Source organism: Eutrigla gurnardus (assembly GCF_963514095.1).
Source record: "Eutrigla gurnardus genome assembly, chromosome: 15".
Lineage (NCBI taxonomy): Eukaryota > Metazoa > Chordata > Actinopteri > Perciformes > Triglidae > Eutrigla > Eutrigla gurnardus.
In genome coordinates this window covers 1,764,810-1,784,786 of record NC_139938.1, presented here as the reverse complement: position 1 = coordinate 1,784,786, position 19,977 = coordinate 1,764,810, and the positions used below count along the sequence as shown (strand labels likewise).

Here is a 19,977-nt window from a genome sequence, read left to right as displayed (position 1 = left end):
CACAAAACATGACTAAATGTATTGTATAATAAATCTGGTTAAAGTTAAATACAACCACAGTGATTCAAGTATCGAGAGCATCGTTACCTTGAGGCGGGCCAGTTACCACACCGTAAACGGTGCTTCCATGATGTTGTATGAAACGTAATATTTGTATTAATTGTTTAACTGTAACAAACACACGAGCTAAGAAGCGTTTGCAGTGTGGTGACACTGACGAGGCTCACCTGGCTCCTTACAGCATCACCTGCGTCACGTGAGCGATGCCAACACATCAGGAGCTTTTAATACCTCTAAAGGTAATACCTCGGAAGTATAACTCTCTCTGTACCGGTCATTTATGTTAACATAAGCTAACTCAAATGAGGTTTTAGCAGACTATAACAAACAAAAACAAACGTTATTCGTTAAGAAATACAAAATACCTCGACGGAGTTAGCAAGAAACCGAAAGCCAGGCTAGCAAGAAAACGTTTAGCTAGTAGCCATTAGCAAAAGTGATGTCAGCTGTTTAATTACTTAAGTCAGGACCACTAAGGCAACGTTACGTGTCTGCTAAAATACTGCAAAAGGAAAAACTTGCACAATTCATAGTCCTCCATTTTCCTCATCCAAACATTTCCATCGTATTTAGTATGGAATGTGACTGCCTTCACGTGATATTGGAATTATGGTAATTATGAGTGGGAAACCCGGGAGATCATTTTAATTCCCATGTTTGAGTCATCACAACCTTTCAACATGGCGGAGAAGAGGACGCATTCTGTTGCTTGAGTGCATCATTGTAATCTGATCTAATGTACACTTAACTTGATAGAGACAAATGCTATCGTTCTATCCATAAAAAACATGACGCTCGTCATTTTTATTGGTCCTGACAACAAGGCACTTGAACATGGCATTCTCGTAATTCCGCCCTCACACGTGGGAAGTAGGCAGCATATTACAATTAAGGTTCCAAACTGTCCAAAAAAGTTTCTTCTTCTTGTAATCAATAAAACATATTGCTAGGTATGTTTTCCGCATGGACAGCACATTGACACTGCTGCAGACACACGATACCTGTTACAAAGTTAGCTGTGCATAGCAGTGACATAACCAAACATAACCAAAAGTAAGAGCAATCTTCATTCCCAATGGCACTAATAAAAAATTATTCATGTTTTCACAGAACACATGGCACCGGCTGATATGTATATAGGCCTTCATATCTCCACGGCCTTGCTTTATTCAGTATCAATAGATCTTTCTGAGCCATACAACAAATAATCGGTATAGGCAGTAAGCATTTAATTCATCTGATATAACAAAAGACGTTAAAATAAATGCACCAATTGTTTGAAAAGCAATGTGGTTATCGGGCTTACAGAATGTGAGGGTCGTGATAAACAAGTAAAAGTAGCAGAAGTTTAGTCAATGCACCCAACAACCGTCTGCATTTCATTATATTAATTTTCTTAAGCCATATTGACCTGGTCGCTGCTGGGGTTTTTAACCAAAACGGCATTAAAAGGAAGGGTGAAAGAATTCAAGTGTGTACACGAACGTTAACAAAGAAGAATCACTTCATGATATGACATTTACAGGAATAAAACAGGTATAATAAAACACCCACCTCACAGCACCAGAAACAATGAAGATCAGTTCTGCCCTATCTGATTGTCAACATTTCTTTTGTGCTTATTTTTTTCTTCACATGAGGGGCGTAGCTACAAGTTAAATAATCATTTCTGACACATGGAAAAATAGTTTTGCGCTACAAGTCTTTCTCGTCTAATTCCTGTCACAGTGTGTGTGAGAAGGCAGCAGAACACAGTCTTGACCGCCCGCCTGTGGAGGAGCCACAGACGGAACTTAGCGTAACCTTCACGTGGCGTAAAACCTGATTCATTCTCAAGAAATGTCCACATTTCTCGTAGCGCCTCTACATTTTGAGCAAAGGAGCGAAACGTTGAGAGAAACGCGACAAACCGCTGCCCAATCTAGAGCTCATTTTTTGCTGTGATCTCAACACAAACTGTATTTTCTCGTTCCTGAGCAGTGCATCTGAATACTTTTGCTTCAACGAATGCAATTATTTTGCATGATGTCTTTGACGGAAGCCAGACGTGTTTTGTTTGTTGTTTTTTTTCCCGCTTTTTTTGGTAGTTGGGCTGGATTTATATCAGAAGAGTGGGTTAAAAATAAATATTTTTTTGGCAGTCCAGGCCCGCCAAACGATATAGAGCCAAATCCTTCAGTCCTGCATAAGCATTTCCCTCCAGTTGAAACTGTGATTGGGTCCATGTGTCAAGGGTAAGATGGGTGGGTCGACCAGCTGCCACACCCCGGTCTCTCCCACTTCTTCACAAGCGCAAAAACCCAAGTAAGGAATCTGCACAAAGAGAAGACAGACGTACGTGTTATTAAGAAAAAGGAAATGAGGAGAGGATAGAAATGAAAGAGGCATTGTAACCAAAGGAGTAACCGGACCTTTCGGACCACTTGGACAAAGTCCTTGGAGTTTTGGGGGCTGAGGCCTTGTATCTGGCGAGTGCAAGCCTCCAAGGAGGAAGCATGGGCTACAATCAGGACCGTGTTTCCTGTGTGAAAGAGGAACAGAGAGTCACATTCTACTGATACATTAACTTTCTATACGGTCTACGAGCACTCAGCAGTTGATAGGATGCAGCTTGAAATGTTCAGATTCTTTGACCGACCTATTGTATGGCGACTGGGACATCATCCAAATTAAACATTTTGATTCAAAAGGCCAGCAAGCTAATAACAAAGGGCTTACTTTGTCACCCTATTCTTTATCTAGGTGTTATGGTATGTTCTGTGTACAGTCAAGTGCATTTTCTTTAGGGCCAGCAAAGCAGGAGTTTAGATTTCATTGGCTCACGCTCAGTGTACAGTTGCCACCAGAGATTAAAATTAATACAACAGGAAATCATCAGTTAAAAGTAAAGTTGGTATAAATTTGAATTAGATTTTTACAACTCAACGTTACCCAGGTTTTTGCTCTCTGCCAGGATCTCTCGGGTTACTTGGAAGCTCCTGCTGATGTAGGTGTCATAGGCCTCAGACACTGCCAACTTACTTATGGAAATATGAGGTCTAGGGACACAGCGATTCATAGAAAAGAGCATAGTTAATTGCAGTGTCACAGATATATGAGCTTATAGCTGCTATAGTTTTGCAGACTACCTGTACGTTGTGTCCACACTCATGTTAGCAGCAGCCAGCTCGGCTGGGGGGATCCAGACTGGTAAACATGTGCCTGAAACCCACTTGGTCCATTCAAACAATCCAGGCTCCACACGGATTTTTGTCTTTCCTTCCAGCTGGAGACCTGATACAGAACCAAACCCAGAGAGGATCTGTCAGATGGGGAGACACCTCAACCTACTCTGTCATTTGTTTAAACAGAAAAACTACAAATACATCTTAAGATTAAATGTGAGATTTGGTGCAATAACATGTTGTAATCATGTTGGTCCCATGTGCCCAAGCAAGAAATGACGAAAAAAATAAGAAAAATATTTCTAAAAAGAAAACATGAATTAGGAGTTTTGCTGTGTTCGATAAAAGTAAGTGATGGGGAAAAAGGAGTTGCCCCCAGCTTTTTCTATCTCTTTTGTTTCCTAATGAAGTCTCTAGATACCACAGCGATCTGAGAATGTGTGATGTAACTAGACAAACCATAAGATTTTGGATCCAAAACTAACACTGATAAACATCCAACGTCATCATGCAGCAGTCACTTTTGGAACGTGTGCACATTGCATGAGACGGCAGTGGAGGAACCTGAGTAGTATCGAGGTCCTACCCTGCAGAATGTGGTGAGCCGTCTGGACACAGCGGAGAGAAGGAGAGCAGTAAACAAAGTCTATTGTTGTGTGGCTTTCCAACAGCGCTTCACCTGAAACGGAGCAAAAATAGTTGTGATTCGATTGTAAGGCATTTTAATTAGAGATGCACCAATTCCGTTTTTTCCGATCCCATCTGATACCGATACCTGGGCTGAGCATATCGGCCGATACCCGATACCGATCCGATACTACTGTTGAATGAATGAACCGTATACCTTGCCATGTGAGTGAAGGCATCAGGCTTGACATAAACATTTAGTCTTGTTAAAAAAAGATAACAAATTAACACAGATATAAATGTACTTAATATTATTTATTAACAAATAATAGTGTACATTTGCAGCAAAAATAAATAAATAACACATGTAAAGTGCACTGCAAACAGTTACTTAAAATGTAATATAAAATATAGCAGCTGCCTGAAACCCAACAAACAATGGCTTAATGAACCGGCGCTTGTTCCATGTTGCTCTGTGTTTGCTCATCACTAGCTGCTGTGCGTGCTCTGCGTGATGACGTAACCAGCGTTGCAAACATAGAATTGAAGTGACTAGATCGCTGTAAATGTATTGCTGTGTCTGATATTAATAAAAATGAAATGACTGGATCGGAAATATCCGATCCAGCTAATTAGTCAATATCGGAGCCGATATCCGATCTGGGTATCGGATCGGTGCATCCCTAATTTTAATTTATTATGTATAAATTAAAATTAGTGTATTATGTATACACTTTTTAACAACATCCAAAGAAACTGTATCTAAAATGTACCGACCTACAAGACGGGCCTGGGTGGAGCCAAACACAGTAATTGGACAATCTTTATCGTAGTCCCGGTGACCTCCGCTTCTGGCTGGCAGGCTTGACGGCATGTTGAGATTAGAGCGAATGTAGCGGCCTGTGCAAACACAAATCACACACACAAATCTTACAGGATGAGCATACACTAAAAAGTAAAAAAAAAAAAAAAAAAGTGCCATTAATCTCTCCGTGTTAACCTTTGGAGTCGAAGCACTGAGTAATCCAGTGTTTCCCAAACACCACGTCCATCCTCTCCCCATGGCGACACACAAACAGTCTCATCTTGGACTGCGAGGACTGACTGGTTGGCCTCGACACCTGAGGTCAAGATTCATTTCATGAAGCATTAAAGAGTTGAGCAGCATTTCATTTCAAGCTCCCGCTGGAAGCATACGCTGTCTTCCATTGGTTTTAACCTCCTCACATCAGCATGCAGCTTGGTGATATTTGACGTTTGGTGATGTTTGACATAATGATTAGTGCCGTACCTGCATAGGAGGACAGAGACCAGCGAGGCCAAGAGGATCCGTGAGACTGTCGAGCAGACTGTCATTCATTTGTCCGTCAAATAATAACCCAGTCACGGTGCTGCCAGCGTTCGATGGAGAGGCACAGGTGAGCATAGAGTGAGACCTGAGGATCAGACCGACACAGAGAGAACTCAACTTTATTCACATAGCACTTTAAATACTACCGTAATAAAGACAGAGATAAAACAAGATGTGCACACAATCAACAAGCTCCTATAGTCATACAACCACAGAGAAACACCGGGATCAGCAAAAGTATTGGGCAGTGAAATGTCAGTGAGCTAAAGTGTGTTTTACTTGAAAACATGAAAGAGTGACACGAGTGAATGAAAGGAAGGAGGAGTGTTCAAGGAGCGTAGTAATGTGGCTGAAGGAGCCCAGTCGAAGGGCTTTTCGTTTAGTTTAATCTTTCCACCCAGCTTGGAAACATCCCCTGATGTTGTGTGCATTTCTGCTTACACTGCAAAAACGCACAATGAAGGCATAAGTGGATTGTCAGTTTAGGATAAAGCCCCACTGATGTCTTAGTGAAGTGGTTTGAGGAGAGCGACTCGGTGGCATGGAGGAGCAAGTGGCGCTGACCTGCTGCCTCTGCTACGGTACTATATGTGCACTCATCGGTCTAATAAATCAGATCTCCTCCTGGGCCCTTGGCTCCTTGAGAGTCATGGAAAGTTTAATGCAAAAACACACGGCGCTGGACAAATCGCACTCCCCCTCCTCACCCGTGGACGACCCAGGTGTCGGACTCATCGGCGCGGTTGACGTAGTTCTCGGGCAGCAGACCTGACAGCCCCGTGCCCAGCGAGGTGCCGTACACCCAGCCCTCGCTGGCAGTGCTCTGCTCCACCGGAGACATGAAGATGAAGTCTCCTTGCATCAGCTCGAGCTCGTCGTCGTTCTGAGGCACATACGGGTACATGACTTGCAGTGTCTGCAGGGGGGCAGACGGTTAACAGCCATTAGGGGGGAAAAAGGAAGAGATGAAGATCTGTATCTATTTGTCTATGATTAGAGCAACATTTCTTTCCCCTTAATGTCAGAAAAAGTGGAAAAAATGCATGTTAAGAGGAAGTTTTCATTTTCAAAAAGGAAGCAAATCACACCTCATGATTGGCGAATCGGATATCCCGGGAGAAGAGCACAGCCAGCCAGTCGCAGCCCGAAGACACGTCCACGGTTTTGGCCAACTTCTCCAAAACTGGAAGGTGACTGGCTTGGAAGTGGTACGCCAGGGTGACGTGTAGTTGCTTCTTATGAGGCTCGACGTGAACATCTGGACAAATGACAAAGAGAGAAATGTGAATGGCAGATGTACATTGTGAATATGGATACTCGTGACAGTGACGTTCTGTCTTTCTATTCTCCACTGACAGAAAAATGCAAATGTATCATGTGGCGTTACTGCTCGGCTCATCCACAAACTATGATTGTAATAAACAACTGTTTAATAAACAAATATTAAAAAAACGAGAGCCTCTTAAACTCCATCAAAGTGACAGGGAAGGTGTCAAACCTGCTTTCGCTGTCGCTTCAGTTGCAAAATCCAAAGCAAAACTCTTCAGCACCTCCGCCATCTGCTCCTCCACGAAAAGGCCGATGAAGGTTGAGGAGGTGTAGAGCTCCAGTGGGAGGGGCATGGGCATGAGACCCTTCCACTTGGCCACGGTGGTCTGGAGAGCTTCAGTCAGAGCCTCCACCTTCCCGTCGGCACACTGAGCACAGACACACCAAACAGGAAGTCACCACATGTACAACCGCTGTAAAGAGCCAGAAGACGAGCGCTGGTACACACAGACACTGACCATGAAGAACTGGCAGAGGGTGATGTGGGGGAAGATGTTGTGTGCCTTATTCTTGCCACAGGAGAGGCGTGACTGCTGCCAGAAGTGTGAGAGCTGCTGGAGCAGCGAGCCGCTGGGCCGCAGATACAACACATACTCTCTGGGCAGAGGGTCGTCCAGGAACGGGTCATCCACGTGGGAGAAGAGCCTGAAGCGACAGAGGGGGAGAGTGATGGCTGAGAAGTGGGAGGGGAGTAGGAGAGAGGAGGGCTGCTGTCCAGCAGAGGGCAGAGCACTGTTTTAATAGCACAGTGACACTCCAAAACAGTGCTTTTTACCGCAGCAGATGTTATATTTACGCATTTAAAAGAGTTTCTCTTTGCATTGTGCGTTCATAACCGTCGGTAAATACGCGTGTGGCTCTCACCAGTCACAAGCCGCCTGGACGTTTTTCCCTCCCGTCGAAACCAGAGCTTTCAAGCTGCAAAGAGAAAGAAGTGGAGATCAATGCACAGTCACAAAAATCAATAGTTTCTCTTCCGGACTGCGTTTGTTAGGAGGAGATCGCTGAGCTTCCACGTGACAATGAACAAAGAGCAAACAATCCCGAGAGAGCAGTGAAAATAATAATCCAGAGCAGGAGTTCATTATTCATACCAGAGGTTCACCGATTTTAAACTTCTTCTTTGTGAATATATATATATATATATATATATATATATATATATATATATATAAAAAAGGAATAAAGGGACACTTGTTCAGCCCACCCTGATTCTGTGGCAGACGATCCAGTGGATGATTAAACAGCGAGCACCATGTTACGGGGGAGAGAGAGCTCAGCACACGCTGTTGGGTAACAATTCACTCCGGCAGCTGCCAAATGTCACAATACTAAGAAATATGACGAATGCTTTGAAATGATTTATCTGTGTCATTTCATAAACTGCAACTTCTCCAGACTTTTCTGAAACAAGGGGGAGCTGATTACACGATTATTCTCGAGTGCTTTCAAATCTAATTAGTGTCTTTTTATAAAACCTCGGGTACCTCTGGTACTGCGGGCCGCCTCTGAAGGGATTCACTGATTCCAGCAGATGTCTTTGGGTTGGAGAGAATTAACAGAATATCTTGTCTGCAAAGATTTGGCACACATTAACAAAGGTACCGGAAATGAGGTTTTTACGAACAGTGAGGTGTCTGTTCACTCATTATAAAGCTTCCCTATGAGAAGTAGATATAACCAAATTACTCCAGGAACACCCGTGTACCACACATTTCCCCCCCTGATATAACTTCTCTAAGCGTGCCGACGTGGACAGCGCCCATTGTGCCACTCCGCCGTTCAATTTCGATAAGCTATTTTTACATTTGTCCCACTGAGAGGGTCCTAGATACAGCAACGTCCCTGAACCCCGGGGCAGTGTGCCCTGACAGAGCACAGCGTGCATCATGGGAACGCCAAGGCTACAGCGATGGAGCAGAAGGCTCACTCAGAGCTACAACACACACTAATACAAGTTGAATTAAAAGACAGACACAACTTGGCTTCCTGCTCGTTCACGTCATCAGGCCTACCACAGTTGGATGACAGATAACAACTTTGTACCAAACGGATGCATTTTCATTCCTCTACTGTAAACCACTGCGGCACGTAGGAGGCTTGAGACGGAGTCGTTTGCTGGCTGGAGCTGTCTCATTCAGAGGTTCCACCTGGTGCTGTGTGTGGATGAGGAAAAGAAGGGGATTTTCTCTCAGAAGGCATGATGGGATTACAAGCAGATGTGACTGAGACATCACTAAATCCAATCCAGGCTAGAACATTGGATTGCTTGCTTCTTATCTCCGTGGTATTTTATAGAGTGAACTCCTGAGACATGAAATAATAGAAACGGGTCTCACGCTCACACTGAGGTTTACCTGAATTTAATCTGCTTTAAAGATGCCGGGATTACGAGAAACTCTTTTCCTGGCAGGAATAATAATAATACAAGGAGACGATGGAGAGTGGTGTTGCTTGCCATTTTTACTCTCAGATGTGGGACAAACTGTTCCGCAGGAGGGTAAAAAAACAACAACAACAATGTCTATGACAAAAGACACAGAGGCAAGACCAAGACTTTGAGGAGGCGACAGCCACTAACAGTAATAAAAGTTTCAAATTTTGTTTTTGTACTTTTTTGTCTCTGCCAAAGCTTCAAAGTTGTCAAATTTTAAAAAGTCCACCACTAATCCTTAACCTGACCTGCCACTGATTATATATTTATATATTTTTTTATATAACACATTTTCCCATAGAAAATACAGCTACACTGCAGAACATATTAAGAGTCATGAATATTACACGAAATATTTTATCATTTTGTGTTCTTTAATATTCCGTATTAAAGCTGAATTTAAATGTTTGAATGCATTTTCAGTCGTTATATTTAGAGCATCCCACTGCCTGGTGAGAAAAGAGAAAAGCGGGCCACCGCTTGCGTGTTAGTCTTCAGAGCCTTTTACCACTCAGGTAAACAACCCGCCGACACTGACTCATGTTGGTTTTCTGAGACTGACCCACTTTTTCCATGCGTCGTCTTCGCCTTTCACGTTTCTGCATTTCTAAGTGACAACAATTCACTGTGAAACGGCTGGAAAGTTGGTTTTAAGCTCATCTACACACATTGGTAGTAAAACCAATTTAAAATTGTATTCCTTCTAAATGTAGTTTGAGCAATCCCCTTACTCCCACTTTAACAACACAACTCATTTTTTTTTTTATTCAATTCTATTGAAATATGATGGTTTTCTTTATATTAATGGATGAACTTTTGGAAGCAGAAAATCCAGTTGATCTACCACAGTGAATGTTTTTTAATGCAGGCTCAGTGGGCTTATTACATCCATCGTCACTCATGCACAAATAACTGAACCGACAGCTGAACATGGGTAGTATATAGCTGATACACGAATGACAAGAAAAAAAAATGTTCATGACACATTAAATACTAAATGAGGAATCTGTGGTATTGTGCATGTTTAAGTGTTGTGCTGCTGACCTTCCTCCACAGTGTCCAACCATGAAGGCAACGCTGCAGCCAAAGACAACAGTCGTCGTTTCATGCATTAATAATTCTCTCAAATAATCAATTTATAGTTTGGTGGTTGACACATTTAAATTGGATGTTTTGTCCCACCAACAGTCCAAAAAGATATTCATTTTATGATAACAGAAGACCAAGAATCAGATCCTTTGTACTCACGAAATGAATTACTTTATGATTTTTTGCTTTCTCTTTCCTCTCTTTTGGAAGCCTGATTTCACAGGTTGTTGAGGCTTTGAATAGAAAGACACGGCGTGTGCAACATTCAGAGGTGGCAGATACGCTTTCAAATAGTTCTACACAAACAACAATAAGAATATTTTACTGATGAGTTTTATTCCATGCTCCTTATCTGGGTATCTACTTCCACGACTCGCCCCAATCCAATGCCCTGCTGGTCTATGCTGCCTGGGTAACATTGTGATGCAAAGTGTTGTCTTTTTCACACAGATTGTTAGGAATAACATTTGTTTGAATTATATAGTTCCAAATGCCAATTCTGTTTAGTTTCCATATCTCAGGGCAAAAGACAGCAGGACGCCAACATGTGTGCTCCCCTCGGGGTTCGCCAGTTTCCCAGGTGCCGTCGATCCCTCAGCTGGTCCGTGTCAGCATCTGCTGTTTGACACTTTAGTACTTTGAAATAAATCTTTATTAGTTTGTTTTTGTTGAACTGAATATTCATGTTTAAAATTTATTTTCCATCTGTTCCACCGGTTGAACTGCAGCTAACTCAAAGCCTCTTCTTCGCTCTGAGCGAGAACCGAGCGAGTTATTTATAAACTTCACAGCTGGGCGAAGATAAAAAAGAAAGAAGAAGAAAAAAGGGTTAGAGGGTGCTAGTGAGAGAAGTCGCTCTGGATTTGGTATGGCTTCATATCAGCAGGACCATTACAAGATAATGGCTTTTGCTCCATGTGCACGTGTACCACTGTTGCAGACGTTATTGGAAACAGCTTTTCATTTTTTTCACCCACATATGGCAAGTGTTTGCAGTTCCTGTTTCCACATTTAACACCACTACAGATAAAATGAACTGGCTGCCAGCATGTTTAAACAGCGGCATTCCTGGTTTTTTTCACATATGTAAACATTATTTGGACTGTTTATTATAGCTGACCTTTTCGCTAAACTTGGACATCGTCCAGGCTGCTAGAGAAAGTAACCCCTTCATATCAAGCAATCTGCACACTTCTCCTAGCATCTCACGAGCCTGTAAACATTGTGTTTGAAGTCACCGTGACAAGAATTAACGACGTAAATGTCATGCCTTTCATGGCCACATATGAGCCGAGAAGGAAAAAAGGAAATCATGAATTGAAGCCAAAAAGTTTCGAGCATCTAGACGTGACGTTCACAGAACCTCGTCACCCGTCTCGACGCACACACACACAGCTACATGCTCCCAAGGGCCCCTCCCAGACTCGCCTCTATGGGGCGAATCAACATTTCCTGTTTACAAGCAGACGGCGAACACTCATCACTAACCACTTATCGCTCCAACAGCGCCACTGCTGCTGCCCAACACCAGACTGCACCCTAAGGAGAGCCCTGTCAGCAGAGGAAATGTGCTTCCCTACGTCCAGCCTGGCCGACTCTGCTCGGGTGAGCCCACACTGAGGCAAACACCGCTGAACCACCCATGTCACCGCCCTTTAGCTTACGGCTGTGCAACATATCAAGGTGTGATGGAGCGCACAAAGACAGCAGGAAAAGGTGTGCAAGGTTGTAATATTAAAAACCTATTTTAATTGTAATAGAGGGAGAGCCGGATCGGTTGGGACAAGAAATAAATACCCTTCCATTACACATGGACCACTTGTCCAGTAATAACAGTAATTAATCCCTGAATGGTTTCCCTGTTTTAGAGCCCAACCCAAACATGAAAGGAACATTTTTGTTAAATGTACAAGAAGTGCATTTCGCCAAACTTACGCCACCCAGGGACGATTGGAACAGAGGGTCAGGTCGGTTGGGCAAAAACAAACATTTAACTTGAAAAAAATAAATAAAGTCTAAATTTGCGCACTGTATTTTTTTATTGTCACGTTCACATATTTCTTTGCGAAAGGAAATATTTGTAGAATTATTATTTTTCATAAATTACTGATGGAATTTGGCATCTTTACTTGAGTAAAGGTTTTCTTCACTCTGGGTCTTATTCTATTAGGAAAAGCCTTTGTCTTGTTTTTGTCTGCTTTTTGTTTGATATGCAATGAGGTCGGAACTAGAAACAACACTGTCCCGAACGGCTCTGATAACTGTCCCAACCGTCCCAGGGAGAGCAGATTTAGGACACGTCTAAGCTCAACGTATTCTCATGAATTTTCGTATGGAAACGTACGAAAAGTTATGTACAATTTTTTCGTGTATTATCCTACGAATATCAAAATGACGCCAGTGCGCATGCGCGATTCCCTGCAGTGAAAAATGGCATCCATTCCTTTCATTCATAATGGAACATGCAGCATAATGCAGCATTTTAAAGCTGTTTCGGCATTAAAGTACGTTTTGATGACATTCCTAGCGAAAAACATGCATTTTGTTCTCATATTAATCCTTCAGTGAATGTATATGATCTTTCGTTTGTTGGTTAGGGTAAAAGTTAAGGTTAGGGTTAGAGGAGCCTGGGATCGAACCAGCAATCTTACGGTCGCTGGCTAACCCCCTCTACCTCCTGAGCTAAACCCCCGAAGGTTATTGTCAGGTTTAGGTCTGATGGTCTCTAACTACCAGCATAAAGCGCATCATTTACATGACGACGGCTCTGTGTAATACGTAGGAAATCATACGAAAATATCATGCTTTACTTTTCGTACTTTTTAGTACGAAAGCTGAGTGAGAGCAGCCTGCTATGCTAGCTATCAACAAACAGTCAGACAGCTAGCATTAGCATCAATTGATAGGCCAGAATGTAGGATTTGTGGCATAACTAAAAATAGTATAGTATAAAAAACAACAAGAAAAGAGCCAAAAATGCACACTGTCAACTTCATGTCTGTGTAATAACTAGCTAGAGCTGGGAGTCGATTAGCTTAGCTTAGCATAGCATAAAGATGAGGAAAACAACAACAACAACAAAAAACTTAGAAAGCTCAAACTGAAACGTAAAAGCTAAACGGCACCAGCTAAAACCACCAGCGCGGTGACTTATTGGAGACTTTCGTTGTGTGCCCAGTTAGCCGTCTTCCCATCTATTAGCTACACTAAGCTAACCGGCTGCTAGCAGTCATTTCATATCTGCAGGACATGAGAGTGGTATCAGCTTACTCCCAGCAAGAAAGGGAATAAGTGTATTTGCCACAATGTCAAACTACTCCATTAACAGGGGGCATGACTGGTGGTAATTACTTGAGTGTTTTGGCACCACAACATCTTGTTTGGGTTCTTTAGCAAGCTCTTGGTGTCGTACACTCACAAAGCGGCCAGTGCCAATACTGTATGTCTGTATAATGTATTGTATATTGTGTAAAGCAAAGCTAGCTTTGTACAGTCAGTGTCACCTCCTCCCGCTTCATTATTTCTGCAGAGCTGTGAAGTCCACGGGGGCAGACAGAGCAAGTCAGAGATTGGCACCATTACATCAACTGTGTGGGCTTTTGTGTGACTAAAGGATTAAAATTAACATTATTCTTCGCTAAGTGTCCATCAAGCTTATAGGATTGAACAAGTGATTATCGATGTTTCAGTCAAACTCAAAAAAACAAGGTGTGCTGTTTCATTGTGTTATTTTTAGCATGGCATGAGTTACGTGAGTGAACCAAGTCAAAGTGCACAAAGCAAATGTTTCACTGAGAATATGAGGCAGAGCGCCAAAACAGGGACGCATCACACAGCACGCCTCAAAGTCCCAGGATGTGTCATATGAAGCCGGCGTTTGAGAGTTACAGCCGTGTTTTGAAGCCGTGGATGTCTAAAAACAACACTTTCAACACCCAAATCAACTGGATTTCTGTCTGATATATAAAAGGCTATAAAGGTTTTGCAATCTTCAGGCCTCAGCCGGCATAACTAATGTTATTTTCTTATCTGCGAGTGACTGCTTAAGTCGCCCTCAAATCACCGTCCTTGCAGAGCGCTCAGTAAAGGTCACAAGCCACTTCCGGAAATGGGCGACTTCCTCTTGGCTGTCTGGAGCACAAGCTTCCAGTTTGTTCTTGCGAAGCTGCACGCGCAGGCAGGCAAGTGTCACATGTATGCATAAATGCTGTGGAGAAATTAGTATATATGGAGCCCAAACTAAAACGTTTTTTTTTTTTAGATTAAAGTGGAGTGAGACATGTAATTGTTCTGGTTAAGGCGGGAGTAATGAAACTGATGTCGGTCGGAGAACAGCCTGCATGCACACATGCTTCCTCTTTAGCGTTCAGAGAAAAAAAGAGAATTTACCGTACATGGCCATATCTCGCTACATGTGTTACAGCTCAGTGACCACAGTAACTTTGAAGTCTTCTTTGGAGAAGCAGTGAAACAGACAATGAACACGTGAGGGGATGTGAATTTAAATAATAAATTGATTGATTGATGTGTGAAATAAGCACCGTATATATGAAAGCTGCCTCAACAGCTGAAATCTATTCAACATTTTTTTAAACAATCAATTCGGAGGGAATATCATGGCAGTAAATTAATTTGACATGGCATCTAAGTTTTATTAAAATGTTCCTAGTGAGCTTTGAGGACGGAACAAAAAAAAACACCCTTAACATTTGTCATGCTTGGTTGAATATCATCAGGCTAAGTCAGTCCCACGGGATCAGTTCATTAGCAAAATATTCAAATCTGCCCTTTTCTCAGATGTGAGGATTTGTTTATTTCCTTTATTTGATGCCACTAAATTGAATATCTCTGGATTTTGGACTGTTGGTTGGACAAAAGTCTCACCTTAGGCTTTTGGAAATGTGTGACGGTCATTTTCAAAAATATTCTAACGATTCTTATAACTACACAAACACTCAGTTAATGGAAAAAATAAGCAACAAATTAATCTATTTATTTCTCTATATGCCCCCCTGAAAAATGCTGTCAAAAAGGGGCCATATTGTTGTAGCAAGCACAGGCTCTCTGACCAAAGTGTGGCCGTTGAATTTTCCATACTGCAGTTATGAAAGTTATCACATGACTGGTTCAATGCCTCCGTCTACATCTTTTTAGTAGCAGTAAAAAAAGAAAGAGGTCTCAGCCACCACTGAAGTCGATTTTCTGTAACATTTTGGTCATCAACTTCCTGTTTCCCTTGCTCACAATTGCCACATTATTCCTCTGTGCAACAAAACAACAAAGCCGAAGTAGACGATTGTACACAAATCTGTGTCCTGCAACATATTTTTTTAAATGGGTTTCTTTCTCGGGCTGTTTTGTATACAAAGCTGCCTTGAAGTCGGATCATGGCTGACGTGAAGGACACTTTTACTTCAGTGTTATAAGGTTGCTTGTTTCTCTCAACCACTCAGCTGTCTAACAATACAAAAGGTGTAATTCAGGCTTGTGTGTCCATCCAGCCAGCATAGGGACTCATCAGGTGTGAGAGCCCCCCCCCCCCCCCCCCCCACAAACCACAAGAAATAATTAATATTTAACGTTACTAGGAAGTCCCCTGACAAACGTCAGACAACACACAGTTTACACACCGAAGGGGAAATAGATGAGCAATCATTAAATAGGAGCAGGTTCCCAGGGATTAAATAGGGACTACATCCCTGGAGTTCTCAGGGGAATGTGTTTATCTCATAACAACTAATGATTGCTCACTGGACCTGAACAGAGTTATTTGAAGAGTGAAGAAGGTTCAGCCAATGAAGGGACCGAGGTCGAGGCCTCAGTGTTTTTTCTGGGCATTTGGAAAGTTTTAGCAACCTTAGGGCGAGTTTCCATTCCACAATTAAAAAAATACACATGATGGGTATTTATTTCAGGCAAATTCCTGCTAAGAAACGGAATACAAAGAACAGAAATAATCAAACTAAGAATTCAGTATTTGTATTGTATTTATAGTATGTTACAGAAATAATCAATAAAAGTCTCTAATTTTCCCAAAACACTTTTAGATGTTTCTTTGGGGGGGAAACAGTGTAATTGGGTTCTAATTATAGAGAAAAACGTTTTTATGCAGTATTTAAGCAATTGTCCTTTACGAGGCAATTGTCCTTGAAAGAACTCCTCAATTAAAATAAAAAGGCTGGACCTCAGGGTTTCTGAGTTCTTGTTAAAACAGGTAATGGAGGGGGGAGGAAAGTGAAAACTTCCAAAGCAACTCATAGTCGGACCAAAAGTGATCCAACTCTGCTTTTGTCCCATCGGCCACCAAAAAGCAAAACACACACAGTGAGTCTGCCGTGTCCTCAGCCGTTTCCCAGCCTGCTTCAGTTCTGACTGTCACATCATAGGAGAGAGCCCCCTGTCCATCCAGCTCCCATCGCTTTACAATGGACAGTTCCTGAATGACTCAGCAGAAAATGACCAAACATTAGAACTGAGGGGCTGTTTCTGTGTGTACACGATTCATGCTCCATACCGGCTTGAAAAAACTCCTCAAACACAATGAAGCCTTTGTTTCCTGAAGCTTTGACTGATAACTGATGTTCCTATTATTCCTTCTTCCTATCCCACCAGTCTTGGGAATGGCCCGATAGTGAAACGTGCAAATTGGGACGTTTATTTTGAAGTTTTACTGCGATGGACCAAAGTCTGGACCAAAGAGGAGAACATGAGAATAAGGAGCCAGAAAAGTTCAGTCCAGAGTGCTGCTACCAAACATGTCTGCATGCATAAAAATCTGTCTAAAGTACTAAAGCTGGCATTGAATATCTGGCCAAAGTCATGGCCTGTTTACGCATCGATCAGTTATGAAGCAACATTAAGATTTATTTTGAGTTTCTTTCCATTCCATGAGTGCAATAATCACTTTCCTGCTTCATTGTCATAGCTTCGATCTAAGCATGAGTCTGTCATCAGTAATAGATGCGAGTGTGGAATATAACCAGTCAGAGAGCTGTGGTCTGGCGTGATGAAAGCCGTGATGACATTAGCCCCTTCTGCAGAAGATAAAAAAGGCTTAAATTTGGAGACACTGCATCTGTCTAGTTCAAAGAAGAAAAGGCCTGTCTGACTGTTTTAGCAGAACTCAAATGCCGGTTAGTCTCTTGTCATGACTCTTTGAGATTAAAAAGACTCAAAGTGAACTGCTTCAGGTTTTTATCTTTTTTACATGGGGCATAATTTTGCAGCACACTGCACATACAGAAAGGCTTTTGTGCGAGATGACGCTGTTCAAATCCCCGGGCTTGATATATAAAGTGGGAGTCGCTGACAACACGAACAATGAGAAAGGACAGTATGATCACAGATTATGTGATTAGATGGAGTTGATATAGTGAGAGGAGGCAGAACTTTAATTAAAATGTGATACTTTCCAGTGTCTGTGGCCACCTGTGCCATATCAATGTATTTATGTGTAACAATAGGCTAAGATGGGTTTTATCAGGCATCATTTACAACATTAATGTTACATTCTTCATGTCCATTTAAGTTACTCTCATTGACTTTGACTTTTTTATTATCATCAATTCTGACATTAAAAGAGAACGCTTCTGTTGATGTTTGGTCTCAAATATTGAACATTCATGCCAAATAGTCCTTAAAACTCCTTGATGAAGTTCTTATAAACAATCTACCGCTGTGTAGTGCAAATAATTTAAGATATGTTCAATAATTATGAAGGGTCACACCGAGGTTATTTTTGAGCTTGCATTCATTGGTAGCGAGCAGACTACACGGACGTTTTTTTTAATAGAATTACATAATCCATACACTACATTTGCAAAACAGCTCTGCTTGTTTCCTGGCAACTCTTCTCTCAAGGATGAATGAGAAGAAGATGTGTTGAGGAGAACGCAGGAATACCCACAGGATCAGGTTTTCATTGAAGACCCTGGAGAGTTGCCGTGGGGGAATCAGTGATTTAGACATTTTAATCTCTGCTAGATGACTTTTACAGTGGGAAATACGTCCATATGTTACAGAACATATGGACACGAACACAGACGCACAAATACTCTACACCTGCGATGCAGCCATTTTACTGATTCTAATTAGTAAAATGGCAGTAGTACTAATTATGAAGTAGTATTAGAGCTGTATTTGAGTGTTCCAAAGGTATTTTTTTACTTTTACTTATAGCTGACATTTATTTCCAGTTACAGGTAACTTTGCAGATAAAAGGTATAACAAGCACATGAAAAATGATTCATTGTGATACAGCACATTTAACTGCATTCGTCTATAAAATAGTTCCAACTTCACGAACAACATCACAATGCAGCTTGAGTGTGAATACAGAATAAAACCCTGACAAGGGCAACTTCCGCATGAGCACACATGGGCACTTTTAGTTTTGTCAGTAATATCAGTGTTTTGCAGTGCTGTATTGTCACAATGATCTAAATACTACTAAAAATCAACTCCAGGTCAACCTGAGTGTATGTGTTTTTAGCCACTAAAACAAAGTGACATTAAATCATATTGCACCACCCTGATGCGGACCATGCAATATGGCAGTGGATTACAGAGGAGGAAAAAAACCCTGCAGTGTTCAAGGGGTCATTTGACGTGACCCCACAGGCAATGACATGTGTTAACGCACAGTGGAGCAGACATGTCTCCTTTCAGCTGCAGAGATGCTTCCGATCAGCTGATTGTGACACTGAAACAGCAGAGAGACAGATAAGGAGGCATGAAACTTTGGCTCCAGAGTGAATATGCTGCTGGGAAGCCTGATTTAACCTCGTTATAGTGTGTGTGTGTGTGTGTGTGTGTGTGTGTGTGTGTGTCTTGGGACAGTACAGCTGTGTACTCACGCCCTGGTCTTGGGGAAGCCCATGGACAGCAGCACGTCCAGAGTGGACCCATGTTTGATGGTGCTTGGCCGGTTCTGGCGTTGCCTCCGCGGCGTCACTTTTGCATAGAGGTCCTCTTTAGCTGCCATAACTCACACCTCCATCGGCATGTCAGGTCCTCGGCTCCTCTGGTGTATTTTCATTTATTTTAAAATAAAAAAATAAGAAGAAAAAAAGAGGGATGGAAGCGGTGGCCTATTTAAACCACGGAGACTTGTAAGGCGGAAGCACGTAGAAAACACCAAAGCTCCCGAGGAAAACGAGCCTTTTCTCTGGGTTTAACAAATGCTGTGAGCCGGACGAAGCTGCCTGCTGACGGCTGGCGGATAAAGTCAAACCCATCAGCAGGGGGTCAGCCATGGGAAGTCTGCTGCTCTCTCAGCCGTGCCCCCGATCCACAGTCCCGGCCGAGGCGGACATGTCTCCTGGTTGCTGCTCGCCCCTCGCAAACGGTCCACTGGATGAAAAAAACAGATGCTGTATGAGCTCCCTTTTCCACACGATGTCTTATTTATGAATGGATTCTGAGTGAGCGGATGTTCAGCCTGTAAAAGGTCGCGGCTCAAAATGCACGGCCCCCTTCAGTTAAAGGGCCAGTGCGCAGCTTTGCGAGAGGACAGGAAGTCAGCGCGGTTTTCGGGCGGAATACGTGTTAAACCGAGAAACACGCGCCGTCCTCGATTAGACGGGCTGTCGTTCCTCTCGGCCGCTGAAGGCAGTCGCACTGGTCGAGGCAGTGTGATGAAAAGCGTCGAGGTGGGGCTGAATGTTGGAAAAAGTTGGTCACACTTCCTGTCTGCGAAAGTGGGTGTCGACGCTACGCGCATGCGCAGTACACAGCAAGGAGAGCAACACGCCATCCTCAGTTGCCATAGCAATTTTCAGGTGGCAAACGTGGACATCTCCCTATATATGTTTGTGGCGAGCTCATAGACTTGGCCTTATTGCCCATAACTGGTAGCGTTACTGTGTATCGTATAAGGAAAGTGTCTAATCTTTGCATTTAGTTTCATGTGAACAAGGTACAAA

General features: G+C 42.5%; 1 protein-coding gene across 1 annotated transcript; it reads right to left on the bottom strand.

Annotated features, from left to right (window-relative positions):
• Positions 1-1,186: 1,186 nt before the first annotated feature.
• ubash3ba (ubiquitin associated and SH3 domain containing Ba) lies at positions 1,187-19,673 on the bottom strand. Its single transcript, XM_084029398.1, has 14 exons — positions 18,910-19,673; positions 7,396-7,449; positions 6,990-7,176; positions 6,701-6,899; positions 6,291-6,460; positions 5,910-6,118; positions 5,143-5,287; positions 4,852-4,972; positions 4,629-4,751; positions 3,811-3,903; positions 3,189-3,333; positions 2,992-3,098; positions 2,472-2,581; positions 1,187-2,373 (listed from the first exon to the last, which is right to left on the bottom strand). The coding sequence occupies exons 1-14, from the start codon at positions 19,035-19,037 to the stop codon at positions 2,236-2,238; spliced, it is 1,929 nt and encodes a 642-aa protein (XP_083885524.1). The 5' UTR covers positions 19,038-19,673; the 3' UTR covers positions 1,187-2,235.
• Positions 19,674-19,977: the final 304 nt, after the last annotated feature.